The sequence below is a fragment of the Gobio gobio genome (assembly GCF_949357685.1).
Source record: "Gobio gobio genome assembly, chromosome: 8".
NCBI classification, from domain to species: domain Eukaryota; kingdom Metazoa; phylum Chordata; class Actinopteri; order Cypriniformes; family Gobionidae; genus Gobio; species Gobio gobio.
Window position 1 is genome coordinate 9793390 of NC_137114.1, and position 20632 is coordinate 9814021.

At 39.5% G+C, this 20632-nt stretch overlaps 2 protein-coding genes across 2 annotated transcripts in view; one reads left to right on the forward strand and one right to left on the reverse strand.

Annotated features, from left to right (window-relative positions):
- Positions 1-20632, reverse strand: part of LOC307131036 (cytochrome P450 2G1-like) — a 118212-nt gene that overhangs the window by 80878 nt on the left and 16702 nt on the right. The window lies entirely within an intron of this gene.
- On the forward strand, positions 1097-4790 carry LOC307131038 (uncharacterized protein). The gene is made up of 9 exons (XM_079824440.1): positions 1097-1155; positions 1264-1299; positions 1852-2137; positions 2973-3109; positions 3196-3228; positions 3411-3696; positions 3868-4010; positions 4294-4332; positions 4502-4790. Exons 1-9 carry the CDS (start codon positions 1134-1136, stop codon positions 4513-4515), a joined length of 996 nt encoding a protein of 331 aa, XP_079680566.1. The 5' UTR covers positions 1097-1133; the 3' UTR covers positions 4516-4790.

Sequence of the window (20632 nt, forward strand, 5' to 3'; positions counted from 1 at the left end):
CTGCTGAATTGTGAAGGTCTTCTGTGAGGCTGATTCATTGATGATTTCCAGGTGAGTGATGAATGTTTATGAACTCTCTACACCAGGGTGCAATTATAATAGAAATGAAAATGTATTGAATACAGTTGATCAGTTTTATTAGTGATACATTTGCACAAATCTTGGCACAAAACTTTAAGCCATTCACTCTTGTAACGCTACTGTTCTTTAATTAATGTTGAATGATTCCTTTTTCAAAAACATAATATCAGAGTAAATGTCACGTTCATACTTCAAAATAACACAAAATAATCAATCCAATAATGTCAAGAGAACATTCAACAAGAATCAGTTTTATTGACAATCTGTCTTTTAAAAAAGGGCAAAATGTGGCTAAACAATAGTGTTGATAATTATTCTAAATAACATTAAATAACACTGAACATTTCATATATATAAAACTATTATCATAAATAATGAAATATCAACATTATACATTTCTATACTGTCACTTTTGATCAATTTAATGCATCCTTGCTGAATAAATATATTAACTTCTTTCAACAAAAAAAAACTTTTGAACAGTACCTAGTGATAATGTTACAAAAGCTTACTATTTCAGAATAAATGCTGTTCTTTTGAACGTTCTATTCATAAAATAATCCTGTTTTCAACATTGATAATAAGCAAATCCTCATCAGAATGATTTGTGAAGGATCATGTGACACTGAAGACTGGAGTAATGATGATAAATTCAGCTTTGATCACAGGAACAAATTACATATTCAAATATTAAAATAGAAAACAGTTATTTTAAATAGTAAAAACATGTCACAATATTCCTGTTTTGCTGTATTTTGGATCAAATAAATGAAGCCTTGGTGAGCAGAAGAGACTTCTTTTAAAAACATTTAACACATCTTACCATCCAAAAGCTTTTGACCCGTATTGTATATAAGTTAAAACTAGAGTAAACTCAGCAAAGACAATTAAAACCCAAAGAACGGAGGCAGGTTAGTCACCAGTTTCTTTGTTTAAATGAGGATGAGAAATTGAAAATGATTCCTTCATATGCTCAGATGAGGTGATGTGTTGTTGTGTCTTATATCAGGATGGCCGTTCGGGGGATTTTGTTTCTAACACTTTTTACTGGGATGTGCGTCGCTGATTCCACAGGTACGTTTAGAATAATACAAGTAAAAATGCCTAGATTTAAAAATCTGTAACCAGATTAAATGTATGTACTTAATGATGTGTGTCTAACTGTCATTACTTTATTAACAGAAATGATCGTCATGCCATCGTGCCCTTGTGGTCCAAGTGAGTGTTCGGTAACACTTTATTTTGATGGTCCCTTTTGAACATTATGTTGACTATAAGTAAATTTGCAACTACATGTCAACTAACTCTCATTAGATTATCAGTAGACTGTCTGCTCAATGTCTGCTAACTCTTTATTGTGATGGTTCTCCAACAGACATTCTACTGACTATAAGTAACTTTGCAAGTACATGTCAACTTATTCTAACCCTAACCCTACCAGTCTACTAATAATCTACTAACACTCTAATGAGAATTAGTAGACATGTAGGTGCAATGTTATTTATAGTCAACAGAATGTGTTAAAGGGACCATCAAAATAAAGTGAAACCGAGTGTTCTTCATTACTTTGAATGTTGTCAGTAACACACATATAATATTCTTACTGTACATTGATAACTGTCTTCATGTACATTATCCCTTATTGGTTGTTATGGCAAAATTAACCCTGGCAGGCTGATCAGGACCCCGGCTTATTATATGGTTATTAACCACAAATAAATAATTTGACACACATAATTTAAAAAAATTATATTATTTTATGTTAAACAGGGAATCTTGCTCTCGGAGCCCCAGCTGTCCAGTCCTCTACAAATGAGACGTTCAAGGCACCTGCTCAAAATGCTGTTGATGGCAACAGGAATTCAATTTTCAATGTTGGGTCATGCAGTCAAACTAATGGGGAAATGAACCCCTGGTGGAGAATTGACCTGCTGGAATTTTACGAGGTAACCAGTGTTAGCATCACTAATCGAGGAGATGGTTTTGCAGAGAGGATAATTGGTGCTCAGATCCGTATCGGCAACAGCCTGGAAAATAGTGGCAACAATAATGAGCTGTAAGTATTGTCTCTCTCTTAATACTTGGTTAGAAAATGAGTAAATAAGATACAATGACTTTGAATTAATCTTTTTAATACAAACTTGTCTTTGACAGAAGTATATTTAACCCTTAAATGCATGACTGTTTTGCCAAATATTCTTACATATTCAGGTCTTCAGCGACCGGATCTATATCTAACATGGATAGATCTATACCTGTCGCGATAATATATAAACTCCTGATATTAGAGTAAAAATTACAGAAGAATAAAATAAAACATATTTCGTTACCTTTTGGAGCTTGGAAGGGTTCAGTTTGAGCAGATGTTTTATACCATCATCACTGTCCGCGTCAGAACTCATTTCCCAGTACATTCAGCATTTCCCTCATATTCGCGATCTCACGCATATCCTCAAAACTCATTTTCAATGTCTTCAAAATAAATATTTTGATCACTAACAGCTTCCTTCACCAGATCCATCATCAAGTGACAGTGACACTAATATTTGATTGCGTTCAGTACTGTCTCTGCAGTAAATCGCTGAGCCATTTCAAGTTTTGCAGATTATAATTATTATTGTTTCGTTTTCTGTCTGAGGTAAATATGAGTGAAACGTCACTTCATCATTGTGTATCAGACATTGCCACCTTGTGGAATAAAGGGAATTAAAATGGATTGATTCAGGAATACTAAAAAGGTTGATGTCTAACTTTAAAAAATGAATGAGGAGGAGGGTAGTGAATGACGTCTCGGGTCGCCAAAGACCCGGGGTATGCATTTAAGGGTTAATATGCTTCATGCTGTTTTGATGTGCCCATCTCTATTTCTCTGTTACTGTGTGTCTTCACAGAGCTGCAACTGTTGAGTCCATCCCACCCGGAGAGACAAAAACATTTGAGTTTAAGCCTATTATGGGGCATTATGTCAACATTTTTATTCCTGGGCGCTATGAATATCTCACACTGTGTGAGGTCGAGGTGTTTGGAGGTAAGGGACAGAGAGAGAAGACGACTCTGTGATATAATTTGTTAATGTGCTTATTAATGTGCGTATTCCTGTTATTTTATTAACAGGAAAGTACACACCAAAGTATGCTTGTGCTCCAAGTGAGTGTTCTTCATTACTTTGAATGTTGTCAGTGACATGTATATTTTTATTGAGGAAAAATACAAATTGACAAAAAAGTAGCTTATATAAAATATAGCATTCGTTTTCCTATTATATTGGGATTATACTTTAGCACATTCAATTAAAAAAAAGTTAATGTTTATTATTTTATGTTAAACAGGGAATCTTGCTCTCGGAGGCACAGCTGTCCAGTCTACCACACACCCGCGGCTCAAGGCAGCTGCTCAAAATGCTGTTGATGGCAACAGGAATTCAATTATGGATGGTGGGTCATGCAGTCATACTAGAGAGGAGAGGAACCCCTGGTGGAGACTTGACCTGCTGGAAGAACAAGCGGTAACCAGAGTTAGCATCACTAATCGAGGAGATGGTTTTGCAGAGAGGATAAATGGTGCTCAGATCCGTATCGGCAACTGGCTGGACAATAATGGCAACGATAATGAGCTGTAAGTATTTTCTCTCTCTTAACACGTGGTTAGAAAATTAGTAAATAAGATACAATGACTTTGAATGAATCTTTTTAATACAAACTTGTCTTTGACAGAAGTATATTTAATATGCTTCATGCTGTTTTGATGCGCCCATCTTTATTTCTCTGTTACTGTGTGTCTTCACAGAGCTGCAACTGTTGAGTCCATCCCACCTGGAGAGACAAAAACATTTGCATTTAGGCCTATTAAGGGCCGATATGTCAATATTTTCATACCCAAGTTACTCCACAAGGAATTTCTCACACTGTGTGAGGTCGAAGTGTATGCAGGTGAGTGATAAAAGGAGAGAGATGGTCTACATATACTATATATATGTATATATATATATATATATATATATATATATATATATATATATATATATATATATATATATATATATATATATATATATATATATATATATATATATATATATACTATGTGTGTCACATGTCTGATCTTTTGTGTTTTTAGTTCTGCCCTCTGTGACCTATTTTTCTCTGTTGTTGATTAGTTCATTAGTTTCCACGTGAGTTCATTAATTATTTTCTTTGTTTCTGTTCGTTTAAGGGATGGGCTGTATTGATCCAGACTCTCCCTGTCCTAGATGTAAGTATGAGTGCTAATGTTTGGTTGCCCTTCTCCTGAATCTCCTGTGTTTATGATTAAAAGCTATTTCCGTTATCTCCTTTGTCATCGTGTGCTTCTTGTCCAGAACCAAACTGTTACAATGTGTACATTGTCTTAATGATTTTTTTTTTCTGTTTTTCATTGCCAGATAAAGTGGAATGAGATGATGTTACACCACAGTCCACTGATCCTACAAGCGAAAAACCAAACCCCTCTTTTCTGAGCTATTCTAATGTTGCACTTTGTTCATTGGTTTAATTTTGCCTTTGCATATTTCATCCTTAAGATAAAATATAAGTTTCAGTGCACATTCAGTAAAGGTTTGAAATGGTTTTTAAATTGCACCTGATTCTTACACCCCTCTGGACCAAACTGGGGTTGTATTTACCCTTCTTTGTTTATCTTTGCTTTCTACATGAATAAATTTCTACAGCATCACATGTTGTATTGTGTGTTTCTGGATCAAAAATGTTTAATTTAGATATTTACAATGAGGAGGAGGTATAGTGTTACAGCTACCCATCTAGGGTTGAGGAGCTGGTACCAAAGTAAAGAAGAAAAAGAGAAAGAGAAAAATATTGGACAGAATGAGGATGTCCAACCTTCTGTCCCAGAATCAACAACACAATCACCAATTCAACACATGACAATAAAAGGTCCAGTGCTCAGTGCTCTGTTATCTAGCTTTAATAACATGATCGTTTAAAATGGGAAATATGACCAAAATCTTACAAGTAAACCGCATCATTGGCCGTGAGATTGCTGAGACAATGCACGCCATCGGACAGAAAGAGCAAGACTGATATTTACTGAACACAGAACGAACCTCGCAAGACTTTTAAAAATGCCGGTTGAAATAAAATGCTGCGTGAGCTCAACCGATCAGCATGTTCAGCGCCCAAGTCCCACCCCCGAAAGTTCCTGAACTTTGAAAAAGTACTACCTCGCGAGCAGGGCCGTTTGGAGGGGGAAATATTTACCCAGAACTTCATTTAGACCCTGGTTCCTGCGGTCGAAACACACCGAGTACCACCCCAAAGTTCCTAGTTCCTGGGGTGGAAACACGGCTTTAGGTGTGAAGAAGACCTTTTATATGTTAATGACACTAAGGTGCTGGCTGCTCTCAGAGGGAGGGGTAGAAGGGGAGGACTTCAGGATACCTCTGGTCTGTAGGCTACAGCAAACAAGCTTTTTGTACAGAAAAATACATTCTTAAAGCCCTGAAACACTAATCCGAACTAGCAATGACTAAAGCCAGTTGTGGGGTTGGCTCACGTTGCCTGGGTCTGGGTCAAACATCAGAATGGTGTGTCAGGGCCTTAAAACCACTGCATGTCTCTTAATCAAATATTTTTTATAAAAACAGTACAAAATAAACACCATGTCTGAACATATACGTTCACAATAAAAATCTGAATATGTAATGAAATCAACAGGAATTTAATGGAATAAACAAAGGAAAATTAACCAAACATTTTAGACTATCCCCAAAAAATGATTGCAAATGAATATACAAAAGTTTGTTTTAAAAAGACCAAAAACTGATATTCTCAAAATAAAAATATGGAATAAAAAAGAGGGGGGATTCACTTGCACACCACTTAGTAGAAACACAAGCAGATCTTTCAGCTCTGCAACTATTAACAGAAAGTGTCACTCCAAGATTCTTAACTTTAACACGATTGTCACAATCACCAGTGAAAGTGCCCCTGATTACCACCTGAGGGCACTCCACCCCGGACTTGTCACTTCATCATAAACTACATTACCCATAATCCTGTGCCCGGACTCATCATCACTCATTGTTTGCACCTGTGTTTCATCACCTCATTTCCCCATTACCCCAGCCTATATAAACCATGTTCAGTCTATCATCAACTGCAAAGTCTTGTTTTGTTGTAAACTGCATTTCTGAGCGTTTCCCTGGTTTCATATCTCTGGTTTTGCCTGTTCCGTGGATTACCCGTTTGCCTGTCTCTCCTGCCTTGTTTGCCTGCTTGGACTGCTTGCCTGTGTATGACCTGTAGCCTGTTTTTGACTACGATTGTGGATTAGTGATGGGCAGACCGAGGCTTCGTGAAGCACTGAAGCAGTTGAAGCAAATGTGCCATATTGTTTCGAAGCTTCGAATCAATCTGACACCCGTATCTACGGCGCCATCTAGTGGTCATTTGCATGTGTTGATCTGAAATACCTTGACAATGATCCATGTAAAAAAAAATTGTTTTTAACATCTGTCTGACAACTACATGATCTTGGTTTTGTAACCTGTAGCCTCGTCATTGTCAGAGGTGTCAAAAGTATTCACATTCATTACTCAAGTAGAAGTATAGATACTGGGGTTTAAAAATACTTCTGTAGAAGTTGAAGTATCAACTCAAGCTTATTACTCAAGTAAAAGTGTAAAAGTACTGGTTTCAAAACTACTTAAAGTATAAAAGTAAAAGAAATGTAAGGGGAACAATGCTATTAAAGGGATAATTCACCCAAAAATGAAAATTCTGTCATCTTTTACTCACCCTCAAGTTGTTCCAAACCTGTATGAGTTTCTTTGTTCAGATTGAAGAATGTTTGTAACCAAGCAGATTATATGCAACCATTGACTGCCATAGTATTTTCCCCTACTATGGCAGTCAATGGTTGCATTTAATCTGCTTGGTTACAAACATTCTTCAATCTGAACAAAGAAACTCATACAGGTTTGGAACAACTTGAGGGTGAGTAAAAGATGACAGAATTTTCATTGTTGGGTGAAGTATCCCTTTAAGGACAAAAGATTAGGACGCGCCACAGTGCATACCCCACCTCCTCAAAAAAACATTTTTCTAAAGGCCATAATGACTATAATGTTATATTAAAAAGTTAATGTTGAACATTTTTAGATGCACGTGGCTACGCGTTTCAGCCGCATATATTCCCATTGAAAATGAACGCATTTTAGGACAATGCAAATACATTAAAGAACCATATGTGTACTACTGAGCATTAACGTGTTTCATGGAGTGGAAGATTTGATGACTAGTTGCCTATAAATATTGTAAAGGTGCAAAAAGTCAAAAATCAGAGGCATTTTATCAATAACCATTTTTTGAATGTGTGATTAGTGTGGTCAGATTTGGTAGACGATTTCCAGCCCAAAAACCTCACCAAATGTACATTTATATTTTTTAAAAATGGTTATTGATAACATGCCTGGTTATTGATACATTTTTTTACTTTTTGCACCTTTACAATACTTATAGGCAACTAGTCACTCCAAGAAAAAAGCCCAAAACTTTAACTGCCAAAATAATATTATTTTATTGCCATACCAATCAATGTTGAAGTAAGTTACCATTTTATCTCCTTAAAACATAACATTGATGATAAAAAAAAAACGGAGTAAAACGGATCAAATATGACTATATGTCCAGGTAGAAACTGTCAAAGCGGCTATAGGCTACCTCAGAAAAACACATAATTTTCAATGTCAACAATAAAAAGCCAATTTACGTGCAAAAAGTGCCCAATATAGAGATTGGAAAAAGCAATGTAATAAACAGACATTTCACACGTTAATGCACACACCACTGCCAAAATGCATAATTCATTGATACTGTACAATAATCCGTCAACAAAAAAATAACAACAATGCGCTTACCTTTGTGTTACACTTTGCTTTGACAAAACTACAGTATGTCTTTCGTGAAGTACAAGGCACATGCACTTAGCACAGTCAAAACGGATTAATCGTTGATTTTAACATCTTTCAGCATCTGTCGGGGTTGCCAGTTGCAGTCAGATGTCCTAAGTGTGTATATGACGATGGACAAGAGTCACGGTTATATTTATAAAGAGTCTTCGAGTCACAGGTGTTATTCACGTTTGAGAGTTGAGTCACTCTCCCACTCTTTACTGTAGATACAACTTACTGTATATTTATGCCACTGGCATAGCGATCACTGGAATATACAGCTAAAGTTATCGCGCTAAAAACCTGGCTAAAGTCATGAATGAGGAGCACGTCTGCCTGCTGATCGCTGATTGGCTGAAAGTGCGTGCTCCTCGGCGAGAACCCGCCCTATCTGGCAGCATGGTGTGTGATTTGTGCAGGTGCAGGCGTGATTGATCGCGTACAACCCAATAGGGTGTCGGAATGGTTTGTGTTTATCCTTCTTATCCAACCACAATCAAATTCACTCTGTCCGGATGGCGCGATTTATCTGGATAGTTGTTTTTAATGACAAGCTGGAATGAAAACATGCAGAAATGGAATAGGAGTAACGAGGCTATTTTTAAAATGTAAGGAGTAGAAAGTACAGATAATTGCTTGAAAATGTAAGGAGTAGAAGTAAAAAGTAGGCTGAAAAATAATTACTCCAGTAAAGTATAGATACTCAAAATGTCTACTTAAGTAAGGTAACGAAGTATTTGTACTCCGTTACTTGACACCTCTGGTCATTGTAAAGAACTATATATATTTTGTTTGTTATACAAAATGAACAGTAATACAATAAATAAAGCCACAATGTGTCACATTTGTCACAAAACATTTTTATTCAAAAATATGAATTGCTCTGCTGTTGAAGGACTCAGCCGACTTCTTTTTTTACATATAATTTCTCCAGCCTTTGAAAAAATCCTCTCACAAGGGACACTTGTTGCTGGCATGCACAAATATTTTTGGATGATGTAAATACATGGATGATGTATTGTTGCAGAAGGCTAGCTGGCTATCACAATACACACATCTCACTTTATTTGGTGCTTCCAAATGGAAATGCTCCCACACCACAGATGTACGGCATCTCTTGCATGCAGCCTCCATTTTTATATATTCTATTAATATATCTATCTATATATCACCTATGAATCTATATCTATATAATTCTATATATCTAACTTATGCTGTGCTATCTATCTGTCACTATCTAACTTAGCCTATATGAATGTGTCACTATATCTATCCTAACTATATGTCCCTGTCTATACCTATCACTATCAGTCAATATATCTAATTTAAATCTAGCCTAAGTATAACTAACCAAAGCGCACTATAAATCTCACTGCTATCACAAAATCACTCTCCTCTCACAAAAACCCACGAGGTGAAGATGGATTTACTTCACTTTTAAACTGTGGGGAATTAGTTTCATACAGATGTGTGACTGTGTGGTTTGTTCCCGCCCCCTTTAATCAACGCAGTTTCGACAGGCGCCACCTGATGAAACACTTTGAAGCTTCATTTAGCCATAATCACGTGATACGGGTGTTTTCGAATCACAGTTCGGAGCAGTGTTTCAAAACATCTGCGCTTCTGGATCTCGGCAAAGCCCTGAAACGCCTGTTTCGCGTCTGCCATCCCTATTGTGGATTACCCCTTACAAATAAAGCTGCATTTGGATTCTCAACCTCTGTCTCGGAGCAGTACGTTACAACGATGCAAAAAAGGGGCGTTTTGAGGTTTGAAATCCACCACTCACAATAGATGTGGTGACGCAATGGAGGTGCAACCAATAAGGTTATTGGTCATACCAACAGTATGGGTTAGGATTTTGAATTATGTTAAAAACTATGTAAAATTACAAAAAAAAATCTCTAAATAAACAACTTGACTGTTATTTTAAGGATTATCATTAATGACAAATTAGCCTACAGTAATTCTAGTAGTTTATTTATACAGGAACATCACTGTATTATTTATACAATATTTTTCTGTTTTCATAAATAACATACAAATTCATGTAAAATTACAAACAATATCTGTAAATGAATAACTTTTATTTACAAATTTTATCATTAATGACAAATTACAGTAATTCTCATTTTTTACCCAGGGAAATTACCCTATTATTTATACAGTGTTTTTTCTGTTTTCATAAATTACATATAAATGTAGGCTATGTAAAATGACAGAAATAATCTGTGATAAAACATTTAGCTCATTATATTAAAGGTTTATGTCCATACTAAGAATTTATCATAATTCTTTGTAATTTTAAAGTAAATCTTATTAGTTTTATATTTACACTGTAAAAATAATAACCTAAAAAAAATGGTCAAATGGCTGCCAAACAAAAACCGTAAAATTAAAGTAAAATATCTTAAGTCAAATAAAGTAAAAAAATGTCACAGAAATTTACATTAAACGTTTTAGAGAAAACACTGTTAGTTTACAGATTTTTCCTTATTTAAGTGAAGATATTTTACTTTAATTTTATGTTTTTGTTTTACAGTGTAGGTGTATTTTAACATTCAAACTGTAATTCTACAAAAATAACAAACAATAGCAAACTAAATATCAAACAATAAATGTTTTTAAAGAGTAAAAATCTGCACCGCTCTCCAGGTTGAAACTTTCAGGCCTCTGCCCACACCACAAAACACCATTTGACCAATTAAATATAACCGCAAATAAAAATAAATGTACACATTTGCTAACTGTAGTTTAAAACAGTTTTTTTTCTATAGTTGCAAGGCTATTTGCTGTCTTTCCGTGTTCTTTTGAGCGTGATTGGTCAATCTGAAAGTCATCCAGAAATCTGGCCAATGACAGTGCGCGCCTTCTACCGATCAAGTTTGAATATACACCCGTTGCCGTTGGAGTGGCTCGCGGGCGCGGCTTCTAATCTGCTACAGGACTGCTTCGGTCGGTCCATTAATGGCATTACATGGATCATTTTACATCTGTTAAAATCTTATTTTGGATGAATTTTGATTGTGGGATGTTGACTGAGAACAAAAAAACATGACTACGAACAGACATTTAAGTTACCAATGGCGGACAACAGACGGCAGAAGGTAAATCCCTTTATATTTTTTCTACTGTCATATCAAGATATAGTGCAAGTGATATGCTAATCGCGATTAACTTACACATTCTGTTTCTGTGTTTTGTTATGTTGTAATACTGTTAAGATAGGGTTGGGCGTTATGTCCATGATGGTGACTATCACCCTATTGTTAGAGATTTTGCAGTTAACGTTACCTTTTTATATCGCGGAATGTGAATATATACTTAATATAAACTGTACTACTATACTACTTAAAGTTTTTGACATTTTGACAAAGAAACATGCATGAATAAAGAATAATGAGCGGGACATGCATGTGTTAAAATAAGCCGCCTCTCTCAGAAAGCAAACCAAAATCAACATTATATATTCCAGCATAATCCATGACCTTTTGGGTATACAATATGTTTGGTCTTTCTGTATTAATACATCAAGAACACCTTTAAGTCTATTTGCCAAACATTTTGATAACATTTTATAATCGGAACATAACACAGCAACTGGTCTCCAGTTTTATAGAAGACAAAGATCTCCCTTCTTTGGAATCAAAGAGAGCACTGCTCGTTGACAACTTTTTGGTAAAACCTTAGCTTTATAGCTTTCCATAAAAACTTTAAAAAAGTATTTTCCGATTATTCCCCAAAAGTTTTTATAAAATTCCGCTGGTAGTCCATCGATACCTGGTACACAACCAGATGAAAGTTGATTCACTGCTTTTGTCACTTCCTGAAATGTCAGATCAGAGTCTAAGTTCTTTTTTGTTAATGAGAATCTGAGTTGGAGGGAACAACTGATTACGTAAGCAGAAAAATATATAAATCTTCTGGTATAATAAGGAGGGTTAGGCATCGTGTTACTACAGAGTGTCTTCTTACTCTTTACTATAGTTTAATTTATCCGTATCGTTCATATTGCAATATAGTTTGGGTGTGCACTTTTCCTATTACTATCCTTCAGAAACGTTTTGTTAGGATTGCAACCTGATCAAATGCATACTTCATCTGCTTCTCTATTTCAGAAACTTCAGATTCTTACTGTTTATGATATTAACATTTCTTAAATTTGTGTCTTTATTTATAAGATATATTCATGTGAAGGTAACATCCCAGAGCAATTTAAGATGTATTTTAAGGTAAATTCACAGGTTCTCTGTCACTTAACTCGCCAATGCTCAGATTTTCATCTTCCTAAAATTCTCACTTGTAGAGGTCAATATTCTATACGATTTAGGGGTATTAAATTATGGAGTGGTTTATCTCATCTAGCAAAAAAATGTTCTTTAAAATGTTTCAAAATATGTATAAAGAAGCATTTTATTGCTGCTTTGTAATTGAGTTTTTTTTTTTTTTTGATGTCTCATGCACTTTATATGGTTTGTTTTTTGAGTATATCATTATCATTTTCATTATTATTATTATATACATGCAGTAATTAACTTGTTGCAGTTCCCTTTCAGTCGGTCACTACGACGTACGTCGGTATTAACAATGAATTGGGATCACTTTAGAGAGCCCCTATCAGCTTCGAGATTTAGAGAACAGGCCAATGGGCCATTGGCGTGCGAGATTTGCATCTCGCGCTCCGCCCCGCGCCGCGGGTATAAACAGGAAGCGAGAGCATCGCACTGACGTCATTCACTTCGGAGCCGAACGCCGTTGATGAAGCAAGCCTGCTTTTCTAAAAGAAAGCCTATCTGCAAGAGAGATGCTCCAGAGAACGAGAAGGACGCTCTGTGTTGGCGAAAAGGCACAATCAGTGCGACCACATGTTCACCGCTGCATCAGCATAACAAACTGCTGTTCTCACAGCAACTGTCAGTCTGGTGAGGGCGTTTGTTTCAGTGAGCACAAACACAGGACTGCACTTACCACCTGTGTGTTGCTGCGGTCTTCCCCTGGGTGCTTCAGCACTGTTTAAAGAGCGTTTCCTCACAAAAGAGCAACACGGGTGTGAAACTGCGTCTTTTTCAAGACGTCATTCCACTCGTGCGTTTTTAGATGCGGTTGTTTCCTGTTCTGACGGCCACGATCCCTCTCGCATAAACATGTTGAGACTGTGTTCGTGGGTGATCCGTGTTCTCTCAGGGGAACGGGATCACGTCAACGCGCTGGTCATCTCGCCTTCCGCGTGAGGGTTTGAGTGTTTGAGTGTTCAGCGCGCCGTGTGCCGTCTAGCTGCCGAGTGACAGCGCGGGTTGCCACGGCAGCTCAGCGCGCGTCACTCGCCGGCTACGCATGTTGAGACTGTGTTTGTGGGTGGTCTATGCTCTCTAATGAGTGCATGGCCACGTCGGCGCGCTGTTCGTCTTGCCTTTTTCATAAGGGCTTGAGTGTTCAGCGCGCCATGTGCCGTCTCACGGCCACGCCCACTGTCTCACATGTCTGCTGGTAGCTTACAGATGGGATTGCTGGTCCTAAAAAATAAATAAATAAATAAATAAAAGAAAAGAAAAAAGGACCTAGCGTTTCGTTTGGGGCTCTAGCAGAGGACAGATGTCAATCGCTGCATCGGAGAGAGGGCTGTTATGTGTTGAAAATGAAGATGATGCTGAGATTCCCACTATAATAGTGGGCGCTCGTGCTGAATCCGATTCATACTCGACAGCCATGCTTTCCCGGGTGGCTGAGGCATAGTGCAACGCATAAATCGCCTTGCCTGCCCCTTGCCTTTCCCGGATGTGCGTTGGAAGGCTTTTGCATTATGGAACTATTGGTGCCAAAATATGGAACACCAATAGGGCCATAATCTGTATAAAGTTTTCCTCTCTCTCACTACCCTCATCGGTGGGGTGGCAGTGCCATTGGCAGGCCACCTCCGCCCTGCTTAGGGCATGAGGGTAGTTCTCAGCCGAGGTTGAGCTGCGCACAGTGCTGGCCCTTGGCTAGACGATGTCCAGAAACACCATTGACCCGGATTTGGTTCAGGACTGTTCTTCCCCCGGAGGAGGGCCGGGTAAAAACCATTAGTAATTCTGTTCCGCCACTGGGGTTAAAAACAGCCAGTGGTACCCAAAAATATATATATATATATATATATATATATTTAAAAAAAAGAAAAAAAAAGAGAAGAACAGTTCCAATATCTCTGGGTCTCGGGAGTTCAGGAATGGCAGCGTGTGACGCTACAAGCCTCGCCGCCCTCATTCCCCTCCCCACAAGAGGGCGAGAATGGCAGTGTGTGACGCTACAAGCCTCGCCACTCTCATTCCCCTCTTCTCAGTGGTGTGTGGACGACAGTGCGCGACGCTATGCCTCGCCGTTCTTGTTCCCCGCTGAGGAAGGAGGTGAGGCAGACCGTGTGCAACGCCACAAAGCCTTGCCACGCTCAGCCCCTCCTTCATTTGGAGAGTGCGCTGGGCGGTGTACAACGCTCCCATGCCTTGTCAGCCTCTGGTGCCTATCCAAATCGCCAGCAGGGGGTGCCGGCTGTGGGAATGCACTCAAGCGGCCTTCCCACACTCGCGCACCCCCTCAGCGGATGCAGGTCGTGTGTCAGACCCAGACCCCTACACGGACCACTCCCATGTCGTCCTGGGGTCCCTGCATTCCGCCTCGCTGCCCTGCTGCGGGTACGTCTGTGGTACAGATGACCCCGCTTGTTCGGTCTCTGGGGGCCTGGCTAGCGCTCCCCAGCCCGTCTCACTGGGTCATCTGTACCATCAGACTCGGCTTGCGATTCAGTTCGCCCGGCGTCCGCCCAAGTTCGGGGCCGTTCACTTCACGTCTATTGCGTGGGTGGGGCTTCCGGTCTGAGCGGTGCCATGTGAGGACGTGTTTTTATCGAGCTCCTCGCCAACACTATTAAGAAATACAGAAGCAGCAATTTAATGTAAATACCTTTAGTCACGCTCATTATTGAAGCCAATACGTCATAACAGGCTTGACAATTTGAACAAACACTCGTTGAAAATGTCTAAAAACCCCGCTGCGTGTGAGACCTGTTAACAATGACCCGCCGAGAGACTTCGTTATCAGATGCCATTATTACCAGGAGAAGGAGGAAATACTAAGAAAAGCTGGGCAGATGAAACAACTGACTACGGGGTACGGTGAGAAGATCCGCATCCAACCAGACTACACACAAGCAGTGTCCAAGCAGCGGGCAAAGTTCAATGAAGTACGGGGCCTGTTAAGGAGTTGTGAGGGAATCCGCTACGGCCTGTGGTACCCAGCGGAGCTGAGGATAACGACGTCAGACGGTGTGCGCTCAAGCTTTAAAGACCCAAAACAGGCCAAGGATTTCATAATTGAAAACCTGAAGCGCGCAACCTAAAGATGTGACAGCGCAGAGTGACGTACTTTCCGTGGTTTCTTACATCCTGTATAGAGAGGTATGTTTGATCAACGTTATCTGGACTACCTTCTCGATAAAGACTTTATTTAAGCAAGGGGGATTTTAATATATCCAATCACCAGCTAAAGACCATCAGCAAAGGTGCACATTTTCGACAAACTTTCTGTTTTGGGCTGATTTGGCCTTGATAACACAATGGGTTGATTTAACATGTAACGTTACACTTTCCTAAACCTAACTTAGAGCTTTACTGTTCATTTTTGGCCAATGGCCTTGTTGGCATGACTGGACTGTTTGGAAATTCCATCGAAAGTTTATGGTGCTCTATTGTGTCCAGTATACATCAGTAGAAATTTAATTTGGTATTGGTTTTGTTTTTGAACTGTTGGGCCCTGCTAACTGACTGGTTGGCTCGGAGATTTTGTTTATGTTGGTTAAGGTTATTCATATAAAGCGGAATATAAACAAGGTACTAGATTGGACATGTACTGAGTGTGTACTATATTTGATTACAGTTAAGATTAGCTGCAACAGGTTATTCTGTCATTAATATAGTTTTGGTGGGACTCGATCTCACGAGGTAAGCTTTGTCATGTTGTGCGTTAATGTACGACTGGGGGAGTATGCAGCCTTTCGTTTGGGGAGAGGCCAGCAATGGGGTTCTGTGAATAATGTGTTCGATTTTGTGTTGTTGTTTTTTCTGTTGTTTTCATGTTTTTTTTTCATTTATTGGTTTTAATTCCACAATGTCTAAACAGAGATCTGTCACTTGTAAATAGGCTTTACGATCAGGTTGTTTCTAGGCAGGCTGCTGTTAGGTCATTTCAGATACTAGAATATGGCGATCCCTAATTTTAGTGGTTCGGGGCGGGCAAACACTAAATTTACGAACTGGAATATTAAAGGGCTTAACCACCCAGTAAAACGTAGTAAGGTGTTTTCTCATTTATCAAAGCTGCAAACAGACATAGCATTCTTAACCGAGACACACCTGCTGGATAAGGATCACTCCAGACTAAAGAGAGGGGGCTTTTCCCAGATTTTTCACTCCAAATTTAACGCTAAATGCCGTGGTGCGGCCATTCTCATCCACAGGGAAGTGCAATTTGTACAGACAAAAACGATTCAAGATAAAGATGGTCGGTTTATTATTGTTCAAGGACATTTATTTAATTTACCAGTAGTCCTGGCCTGCGTCTATGCTCCAAACTGGGATAATGCAAAATTTTTCACTGACTTTTTCTCACTTCTTCCAGAATTAAACAGTCATCAATTGGTCCTCGGGGGAGATTTAAACTGTGTTCTGGATCCCACTATGGACCGTTCTAGCGCTGTACCGAGAACACTTAGTAAATCAGCTGAGACTATTAATGCTTTTCTCCAAGCGTATGGGGTGATTGATGCATGGAGATATAGAAATCCGGTTTCTAGACAGTATTCTTTTTTTTCTCCAGCGCATAATTCGTATTCCAGGATAGACTATTTTTTGCTGGACAGGAAACTCAGGAAACAGCATGGCTGTCGAGTATGAATCGGATTCAGCACGAGCGCCCACTATTATAGTGGGAATCTCAGCATCATCTTCATTTTCAACACATAACAGCCCTCTCTCCGATGCAGCGATTGACATCTGTCCTCTGCTAGAGCCCCAAACGAAACCCCTGCTGAGGACTAGCGAATATGATAGTATCGTTATCTCTGACCATAGCCCAGTAACAATGGTGCTTTGCTTTCCAGATAACGAGCCTCCACAACGCAACTGGAGACTTAACCCACGTCTTTTGTCTGATGAAGATTTTGTTAACTTCCTATCCGCCCAAATTGACTTCTTTCTAGAAACAAACCAATTACCAGATACGAGCCATTCGAACTTGTGGGAGGCAATGAAAGCGTATTTACGTGGTCAGATCATATCTTATAATGTAAGCATGAATAGAAGACGGTCAGCCCGCCTTAATGAGTTGATTTCATTGATAAAGGACGTTGATCATAAAAATTCTGAAGCTCCATCTGCGGCTCTTTGTAAAGAGAGAATAGGTTTGCTAACAGAATTCGATACACTCTCATCTGGAGTAGCTGAGGTGCTTTATCTCAAATCTCGTCAGGAATTTTATGAGCATGGGGAACGAGCCAGCAAACTACTAAGCCATCAGTTAATGCAATCCGCAGAGGCTGGATTTATAGCAGAGATTAACACTCCAGAAGGGATAACCACAGATCAAAAAAGCATAAATAAACAATTTAGAAAATTTTATGAAGACCTCTATACCACTGAAAATTGTGATAGGACTAAGTTAGCTCAGTTTTTCGGTGGTCTCGAGATTCCAACCGTAGGCCGACAGGACAGGGCAGATCTTGATAGTAACATTTCAGCAGCCGAAATTGATCGGGCAATTAAAAAAATGAAGAGCGGTAAAGCTCCGGGGCCGAATGGCTTCCCTATTGAATTTTTAAAAAAATTCTCATTTAAACTAACCCCTCTTTTAAAAAATGTGTATACCGAGGCATTAGAGCGCAAGACTCTCCCTCCTACAATGACCCAGGCCACTATCTCAGTCCAAGGAAAGGACCCTCTGAAATGTGAGTCATTTCGGCCTGTGAGTCTACTCTGTTGCGATTACAAGATCTTGACCAAGGTTTTGGCTAGTAGATTGGAGTCTGTTATGTATACAGTGATACATCCAGATCAGACTGGTTTTATTACTGGGCGGCAGCTTTTTGGCAACATACGAAGGCTTTTTAATATTATTTACTCCACGGAAACTACACCTACAGCAGAGGTTTTGCTCTCCCTCGATGCTCACAAGGCATTTGACCGGATTGAGTACGAGTATCTTTTTGCAACTCTGGGGAGGTTTGGTTTTGGACCGGCTTTTTGTTCATGGATAAGGATCCTGTATGCTACCCCGCAGGCCTCCGTCCGTACTAATAAAATAATCTCCAACTATTTTCCTATAGGTAGGGGGACAAGACAGGGCTGTCCATTGAGCCCACTTCTGTTTGACCTCGCCATTGAACCACTAGCGGTTGCACTTAGGAGCGCCGAGGAGCTCACGGGTGTTGTTAGGGGGGGGCAAAATCATAAACTGTCTCTATATGCGGACGACCTGATACTGTACTTGTCCGATCCTTGCACCTCTATTCCTAAGGCATTAGGAATAATCTCTAATTTTGGAGAGATTTCAGGCTACAAAATCAACCTTACTAACAGTTTGCTCTTCCCTATTAATGACCAGGCTCGGCAGATGTCTTTTGAGGCATATCAACTAAAAGAAACCCGCAACACTTTTACTTATCTTGGCGTTTCAGTAACCAGCAAATACAGGGATTTATTTAAGTATAACTTCAAACCAGCCCTGGAAAGGGCCAAACAGGACCTTTCCCGTTGGTCAGCGCTGCCTATATCGCTTGCCGGCAGGGTTAATTCTGTCAAGATGATAATTATGCCCAGGTTCTTATTTCTGTTTCATACAATACCTGTTTTTATCCCAAAGTCTTTTTTCAAAGAGCTAGATAAATCTATATCTACCTTTATCTGGAACAAGACCATCCCACGAATAAGGAGGTCACATCTAGAGAAACTGAAAGAGGCGGGAGGCTTAGCACTACCAAATTTTTTACAATATTACTGGGCAGCTAATATTTTTAAACTAATAAACTGGGTTTCTGTGTCTTACGAGGGGGGTGGGCCTGTGTGGGTCGAAATGGAACAACATTCTGCTCATCCGGTGTCCCTACCTTCTTTAGTATGTGCGCCATTGCCACTCAGTAAGCAGCGCCTTACAAATAATCTTATTGTTAGCGGCTCACTTCGAATATGGTCCCAATTCAGGACCCACTTCAAACATAGACAGGCTATGTCCTCTCTCCCAATCTCGGCCAACGCACTCTTTCCACCCTCACTCATGGATACAGCATTTAAGTCATGGTTCAGGAGTGGTCTGAAACGGGTGAAAGATCTTTTTAAGGATGGTGTGTTCATGTCATTTGAGCAGCTGGTAAATGAGTATAATATCCCCAGTTCGCATTATTTCAGGTATCAGCAGGTGCGTGTCTTTGTTCTGAAACATTTCCCTTCCTTTCCATTACTCTCGTCAAATAACTGGATAGAGGAGTGGTTGGAGGGGGATCTAAATCAAAGAGGAGGAGTGAGCAGATTATATGAGGATATTCAGATGATCTCCTCGCCGTCACTTAGTCATATTAGGGCAGGATGGGAGGGGGAACTAGGATTTGGACTGTCGGACGTTTCCTGGCAAAGCGCAATTAAAAGAATACATTCAACTTCGATCTGTATCAGACATGGTTTGCTGCAGTTTAAGGTGCTCCACAGGGTTCATCTATCTAGGAGTAAGCTTGCCAGGATATATCCAGATGTCGACCCGATTTGCTCCCGATGCCGTCAAGCTCCGGCTACCCTCTGTCATATGTTCTGGGCTTGCTCAAAGTTAATACAGTTTTGGTCTTTAATTTCTGACACTTTTTCTTACATTTGTGACACAGAGATAAGCCCTGCTCCTGAAATCGCAATATTTGGTGTGACCCCTGCTGGGATGGCGATATCTGGTGCACAATCAGACGCCATTGCGTTTTCATCTCTATTGGCCAGACGTCTTATTTTGCGCAATTGGAAGTCAAATATGCCTCCCACACACAGGCGCTGGGTTGAGGATGTAATGGCACACCTGAAACTTGAGAAGTTGAAACACACGGTCAGGGGATCAACCCAGAGATTTTATACGGTCTGGCAGCCATTTCTGGATTATTTTAACTTACAATTTCCTGCTGGAAACACAATTGATTCACAGGCTCTGTAACTCTGTAACGTGTAATTTTTTTTTTTTTTTTTTACTATTTTATTTTGGTTGTTGTCATTTACTATTGTGTATGTTGGGGTTACTGTATGGGGACTTGTTAATTGTTTTATAAGTGTTTACAATTGAAAACTCAATAAAAATACTTGAATAATAATATTGCGTGGGTGGATGCCCCCGTGTTTCAGGCGGAGATCGCTGTCCTACTGGCGAAGGACGCGATAAAGCCGGTCCCTCCAGCCGATATGAAGTCCGGGTTCTACAGCCCGTACTTCATTGTACCCAAGAAAGGCGGCGGGTTACGGCCAATCTTGGACCTGCCTTACTTGAACCGTTCCCTCCACAGGATGCCGTTCAGAATGTTAACGCAGAAATGCATCTTCAGGTGCGTCCGTCCCC

Coding starts and splice junctions, on each gene's coding strand:
- LOC307131038 (XM_079824440.1), top strand. CDS start 1,134: ATGTGCGTCGCTGATTCCACAG. Junction 1,156..1,263: donor GTGCGTCGCTGATTCCACAG/GTACGTTTAGAA, acceptor CTTTATTAACAG/AAATGATCGTCATGCCATCG. Junction 2,138..2,972: donor AGTGGCAACAATAATGAGCT/GTAAGTATTGTC, acceptor GTGTCTTCACAG/AGCTGCAACTGTTGAGTCCA.